The sequence below is a fragment of the Morone saxatilis genome, unplaced genomic scaffold (genome assembly GCF_004916995.1).
Source record: "Morone saxatilis isolate NCDOM2014 unplaced genomic scaffold, NCSU_SB_2.0 Contig12, whole genome shotgun sequence".
In the NCBI taxonomy this organism is placed as follows: Eukaryota; Metazoa; Chordata; class Actinopteri; family Moronidae; genus Morone; species Morone saxatilis.
In genome coordinates, this window is record NW_023339674.1 from 7047751 (window position 1) to 7055049 (window position 7299).

General features: G+C 42.3%; 1 protein-coding gene across 1 annotated transcript in view; it reads left to right on the forward strand.

Moving 5' to 3' along the window:
* Nucleotides 1-7293, forward strand: part of raver2 (ribonucleoprotein, PTB-binding 2) — a 68658-nt gene extending 61365 nt beyond the window's left edge. Inside the window, exons 10-16 of the mRNA XM_035653590.1 lie at nt 1-200; nt 1471-1579; nt 2613-2794; nt 3546-3656; nt 3826-3927; nt 5045-5263; nt 6947-7293. Coding sequence (XP_035509483.1) covers nt 1-200; nt 1471-1579; nt 2613-2794; nt 3546-3656; nt 3826-3927; nt 5045-5263; nt 6947-7087 — 1064 coding nt within the window. The 3' untranslated portion in view covers nt 7088-7293. The remainder of the gene's footprint in view (nt 201-1470; nt 1580-2612; nt 2795-3545; nt 3657-3825; nt 3928-5044; nt 5264-6946) is intronic.
* The last annotated feature ends 6 nt before the right edge of the window (nt 7294-7299 follow it).

The following is a 7299-nucleotide window of genomic DNA, read 5'->3' on the forward strand; positions in this document are numbered from 1 at the left end:
CCTCCTCTTCCTCCTCCACCTCCTGCGACAGGCAACCAGCTCCTCCTGGGACCATGTTGAGCTCCCATCCGCAGGGACAGAGCTACTCTTTGGGTATAAGTAACTCAGGCCTCGGTCCACCTCCACCCAACCCTCCTGGAGGAGTTTATACATCAACAGGCCAGCACAACAGCTCGGACGGGTGCTCCCTGGCTAGCATGGTGAGCATGGCAGACACAATTATACACACACACACACAGCAAATACACACCACTTGGCCATATAACTCCATTCTCCCCCTTCATTTCAGCATCTCACGTTATTCTTCGTCACTTGTGAATCTTTCTGGGTCTCATTATCTCTCTCTGAATCTCTCTTTCTTGACAGAAAATGTTATGTTATTTTGATAATCAGTTAATCTGTTTTATTCTGCTTTTCTCTCTGTTTAAAAACGTATTAAATTTTTGGAATTTTTGGACTGTTGGTTGGACAAAACAAGGAGGACTCTGGGGAATAAACTCTTCGCCCAGCCCTGCCCGCCTTAGTTACTGTTAAGTTTTCTGTTGTTGTACTTTCAACACTTTTGCAGTTTATAATGATAATGGTGGCAGATTTCCTGCTCAAAAACGTATACAATTTTGGCACAATGGTTCCTCGATATCAAAGGTAGACACAAGCAGCTTCTCATTTCTAGCCGACGACCTTCAATTTTGCCGGCTGAAATAACAATCAGCAGACAGACCTGTCGTGCCTTGTCACGATTGGATGGATTGGTGGAAGAGGATTAGTGAAGTGTCAGTAATGATGGTACAACCCATTTTAAAAATTATAAAGAATTGCAATCTTGTTGCAGTTCTAAATTTCTCTCTTTCCTGTCTCTCGTGGATGGGTATTTATTCTTCATTTAGCCTCATCAGGTGTCAAGCTCATTCAAAACACACAAACATACTGAGCAGCCTCAGTCCCTCAAGGGCTCTTCCTTTGGGGAATTCCCACAATGCACTTCTGTCTCACCCTTATTTACTCTGTCTGCCTCTCTACCTGTCCACCCTTCTATCTTCTGTCCTGGCAGCTTGTTTACCTGCCCCATGCCTGCCTACCTGTTCACCTGTATGCCTTTCTGCACACACTGAAGACCTGTCTGCTTCTGTGTTCCTCTACATCCCTTTGACTAGACCTGGTTTAAATAAAGCACTGCTATGCTTACATCATCCATAATAAGTCAGTGTACAGAGATAATCACAGCACTAAAATTCTTAGGGGAACTGATTCCAGTTCCAGCGCTAAGTCTCTCTAATGCAGGGAAAGTGTAATTAACAGAGTACAATCCTCCCAGGTTTCCACAGCCTGTTCAGCACTTCATCAGAATCTTTTCAACATGAAAATGGATTGTTTTTGTAATTCCAAATCCAAGTTAGCGGTTAGGATAGAAAGGATGCAAAGTGGTTGATCAGAGAATAATACCATTTAAATCTGTTTCTCACTGTTTAGGTAAGCAGTGGTCAGAGCTCTCTGTTGGGCGATCCTCCTAAAGAAGTCAGACTGCCTTCCAATCCATACCTGAACCTGGCCAGTGTAATGCCAGGGGTGGTTCTGCAAGGTGAGCACACAAACGCACAAAGGCATTCACCTTTTATCTCAACCGACTGTACAATCAGCTGTATTAAGGTAGCTATTTCAGTGCATTGTATCAGTGCCTCTGTGTTGTGCATTTATACATAGTAAAGTGTTCACTCTTTAAGTGAATATGAAGTTTGTTAATTTTTTGATTAATTTTTTTGTCTAGGAAACAAGTTAGGTTTGCTCATGGGCAAAGTCTTTCAGCTCTATTGATAAAAATAGGACAAAACTATATGACTCTTGTCAAAGTAATACTCCAAACATCTTCTGAGTGCCTGTAGGGCTGAAAGATGTCTCTACAAAATGTATTTCTTTGTCAGCTTGGCTTTATGATAGTTACAGTTATTCCCAATAGTCACACCAAAGAAACTTGTCAGATGATGTCAAACTTTCTCACTCTGATTCAACCTCATTGTGACAACCAGACTCCAGGAAACCACCATTTTCTTTACCGCTTTTGTTTTTAAACATATTAAACAGACAAGATACAACATGTTCAGTGACCTTTTAGAGGTTCTGATGAGCAGCTGTTTTCAGTCTTTATGCTAAGCTAAGCTAAGCAGCTGCTGGTTGTAATTTCATATTCAATGTACAGACGTGAGTGGTAAGAAAGCAAATTAGCATATTTTCCTAAAATGTAAACCCTTCTGCAGGATAATTACTCAACTGACACTGGACTCTAGTTTAGTCTGTTAAACACTCATAGTTTCTCTACAACAGTGCTAAATACACTGCTTCTGTGTCACAGTATTGCCTTCTCATATCTCCAAAGCTCTTCTGCAAGCAAGTTTGTCTGGTACATACGGAAATGGGGATCTTACTCCATAACTGTTGTTAATCTAAGTAGATTACAGTTGCCACAAGGGCACAAGCTACTAAGCCCACTTTTAAGGGCAAAGCAGAATGTATTCCTTTGAGACATTTTGCAATGTTAATGTCTATAATAGTGTGATTGCCCACATTATTATCTAACTCATTGTGCCTCCTACATGTTTCCCTCCACTGTGGATCAGGATCAGTGGGGAGTAAAGCCCAGGGAGGACAGCCTGGCCCCGGAGTGTACGGCACTTCGGTTGCTCCCGTCGTCTCCCAGGGCGCCGGCTCCTTTTCCCACAGCGCAGCAGCTACAACCACAGCTCCATACAGCACTGATACCTCCACTGACTACAGCCAATACAACCAGGCCTACACACAGGTACTGCACCTCATACAGACACACTTTTACAGGGATACAAATGAAGAAATATTGTGATAGATGCATGGATGTTGGTCTGAAATGTGTGAGAGAAGGATGGTGGCTGGATAGATGATCGATGGATGGATACATAATGAGTGGATGGATGAGTGCAGCAGTGACAGAGTGAGCTGTAACTGTGGGAGGCAGGGAGGTGGAAGAGATGAGAATGGGTATGGATATTTGGACAGACAGAATGAGAGAGGATTTGGCAGAGAGCGCTGTGTCTTTCCATCTGTCCCTACTGCCTTTCTCTCTCTCAACACTTCACTCTATACAAGTCATGAATCCTCCCTACTGGCTGTTTGTCTGCAATTCTCTCTTTTCTTCTCTGTCACTCTGTTGCTTTCGTCGTGGTTTTGCCTCCTCCAGCAGCAACTGACTTATCTGATATTTGCAGCGCGATACAAACCCAATTTTAAATGTTAATTACAATCTACTCATCCAAACAAACGAATCATGATTAGATAACCAATAAAACGGTCGGTTTAATTTGTCTGGAAAGAGGAGACAAAGGAGAGGAACAGGGGAGAGCCGTCAGCAGGAACAATAGTTGAATGACATAGAAAGAGAAAGACAGATATAAAGGAGGCAAAAAATCAGCAAAGACAAGAAAAGTACTGAGCAAACATTCACCTGTCTGCTCCAACCGCTCTTCATCTGATGTTTGCTGATGGCTGTGTGTGTGTGTCTGTGTGTGCATGCACCATAGGAGGCCATGCAGCAGTGGTACCAGCACTACCAAGCAGCACAAGCTCACACGTACAGCACTGCTGCTCCACAGGACAGCACGGCCACGGACTACAGCAAGGAGCACACACAGGTAAAAAACACACTCATTCAGAACTGGTTGTGTGTGTGCAAAATTATGGCTCATCAGTTTACGTGTTTTGTATGTGTGTGTTTTTCACTAAGAAGTGAAGATTGGTTGAAATGTTTGATCAATCAGTGGGGCCCTACAGCATTTGTAAAATAACCTTCTTGTGTTCCAGGCTCCACCAGTGTCGACCTACGGGGATTACAGTTCCTACATGCAGGCGGTCACTCAGTACTACTCTCAGCCTGCAACAGCCAACCAGGCCTACGCCAGCAAGGTACACATGCACGCGCCTAACCCCATCCAAAGCATGATTCTAACCATAACCCCAAGGACAAGACTAATCAACAGGCATCAGTTAAGCCTATTTGATATCCATATTAAACTGGCCACTAAAGAGGTTCAGTGATGGCCAGAGAAGAGCAGACTACTGCCCTTTTCAGACATGAAATATGTAACCTTGTAACCTTTATTCAAACATGAGAGCACATCTTTCAAGTGTCCAAAAATATTTTGTTGTTATTTGAGACAATGAATTACTCATATATTGGCAGAAGTTATTCATTTCAGCACACAAATGACTAAGAATTTTGTACAAATGACAGTCAGGCTTCATACAAAACAGAAGCTCTTTAAAACTCAACCTGAATATTTTTATTCAAGCAACATCCTGTCCTGCATACACAGTGTAAATGATCTGGGGCAGCGGCCCTTAGAGCTGCATGCTGGTATTTACACGCAGTTTGTCTGCATGTTTATTTGGAGAGAGTGACCTCTCTATGAGACACTGATACCCTGTTAGAGGGAACGCATCACTCTGCACCTAACAGCTGATACTAGACATCTCCACACACCCTGAGCAGCCAGGTCCAGGCTTATCTGCTGCTGCTGCTAGAGGCTGTACGTGTCTGTGTGTGTGTGAAGTGTCTGCCTGAAGATGCAGCCATTGATCTCGCTCCGAGTTACATTCTGGTCTACTGAGCTCACTGCTGGTGGAGAAATTGATATCTTGGAGAAAGTGATACGATAGAGTTCTGACATACAGTTTCTTCCTGGCATGAAACTGACCTAAAAATATGTGGACATGGCATTGTAACATTTTGTTTTGGCTGGTTGTCCTCAAGAAATAGAACAAGCTTGTACAATAACAGTAAGGGGGGAATGATGAGTGATCCTGGTTGAGTCCTCTGTAGACAGTGTATCTCATTATAGCCACCAGGAGGCAGAAAGGTTGACATGAATAAATAAATGAATAGATGAAAGAAAGTGAATCAGTTACTGGAAGCACTTTCAACAGCAATATGCCACATAAAAACAAAATGGACCATAAAATGTAACTATCAGTGATAAGACAGTCAACCACCTGTCGTTAAATGTGTGTGTGTCTCTTTTAGGAGGTAGATGTGTGTAAGCCTCTAGGAGTCTCCCTGCACGCAGTCAGTAACGGCGCGGCCCCTCCACCGGCCGTCCTACCAGCTGCTGCCGTGCTCCCAGCCTACAGCACCCTGCCTTTAATGCCCGGCTTCCTCGGGGCGCCACACCCGGCGGCAGCCGCGCCAAGCCCTGTCACGCACGCACACACTGCCGCCACTGACTGGAACACCTACTACTATGTAAGTAGAGGAAATGAATACTCTTATACAGGATGTGACAATTTTAGTACTTCTGTGAGAGAAGCTGGAGAAAACATCTTTTTGCCTTTTTCATTGTGTTTTTTTTTTTTTTTTCCCCATTTATTCCATTTTGAAGTGACAGCCTAGAGAGTGAGCGTGCTCAGCTCAGCTGACACAATCCAAACATTTCATATTGAAGCTAACTACTTCAGTGTTTCATGTATGACTTCTGATATTAGTGGGCGGTATTAGTTGTTGACAGTGGGGAGCTGAGGGAGAGGATCACTGTTCAGCTTGTTGAATTTAAAGTGGTAATTCAGAATAACTACTACTGGATGGATTTATTTGTAAAAACAATCCTTATACAAAGGCTAAAACCATACAATAAATATTAGTAAAGACTATTATCTTACACATCTGTACCCGTATAATGTATATGTGGTCTGTGGTGGTTCATTATAAAAATGCTTATTGAGACTCGGTGAGAGTATCAGGATCACCCTGTATTTCACTGAAGCTGCTTTACAATAAAAGCAAACAAATCATAGAAAAAACTCAAACTCAAATTACCAATCAAAAATAAATAGATAAAAACCATAAAATATAAAAAGTACCAAGTATAATGAAGTAGTAAATAGATTAAGAAAGAATAGAAAAAATGGGGAGATCCAATGTATAAACATTAGTTGTGGGTTATGGTAGCAATTAGCTACAACAACATCCATCAGGTAGCATTATATAGAGTCAGTTCCTTTACATATTCAATAACTGGGGACCATATCTTAATCAACTCGTCATAGTGTGATATGCATCCATTTTAATTTGCTCTTGATGGTGTTTGCTGTCAATCCAAACTCAACACTTGTCCCGTGACAAATTCAGTATAATGAACATTTATGTAGCATCTGCAATATTGTCAGTACAACAGCATACGCATGGCATACAGGTTGTGAGACAGTAAACAGGATTGGAAAGCAGAAACAAAAATCTGTACATTTTTTCAGACTTTGTTCATTTAGTTCAACACTTGTGGTGTCAAGGATACACATCCGGCCACAGACCAGTATTTGAAAGGATGTAGTCTCACAGATCCCTGTCTGATAAGATTTAGTTATTCTATCACTGTCTATACTGTAGTGGCAGATTGAACAGTGAACAGTGTGAAACCTATGAAGAGAATAGTAATTCTGTCTTTGGGCTAAACCCTACAAAATTAAAAAAGAGAGATTATGGAGATCAGTGTTTTCTAAATGCTTGATGTGATAATGTGTGTTGAGATGTGGCAGTAGAACAACCTTGCAGCCTTGTTTTCTGAGAGAAAAAAGTGGAAGAAAGGACTCTGAGAGCATGATGACGTGAGAAGACAGATCCAGACTCCTGAGCTAAGCCTCGTCGCTGGAAAGATTTATCTTTGTTTGAACAAACAGCCTCTGTGGCCCAATCTCACTGGAGACCACACAAACAAAGGATTTTTGCAACTAGTCACATTTATTTTTTCCAAATTCATTGATTCCAAGAATGCACATTAGTTTGATGGGATCATCTTTTAAATAAGAGTTTGTTGTATTACAATCNNNNTTTCCAACTTTATTGAATGCAACATTAGCTGATCGTGTGAGTTCTTCAACACGCCGTTTCTTCACCTCTAACTCTTTCCCTCTCTTCTCATTCCTGTCTCCTCAGAACCAGACAAGGGGTCATAAGAGGGAGTACCCTCAGTTAGCAGTGCAGGAAGTGACATCATCAGACGGTGCCTACATCGGGCAGCACTCCCAAGGCCTGGGAGGGCAGTACGCTGACTACTTTAAGAGGAAGAGGCTCTAGTATGAACCAAACCACCTTAAAGCCTAAAGCTCATGGAGGGAGGCACACACAGCGTCTGCTGGATGTCACAGCTCCCTCTAGTGGCCTTTCTGTGGCGGCCATTTTGCATCCCTACAGTAGGTATTGAGTTTAATAGTATTTGGGGTTGCAAATGGCTCAAGTGAAAGTAAGCCATAGTGCTCTTTGATCCTGGCACTTATGTATACACACGC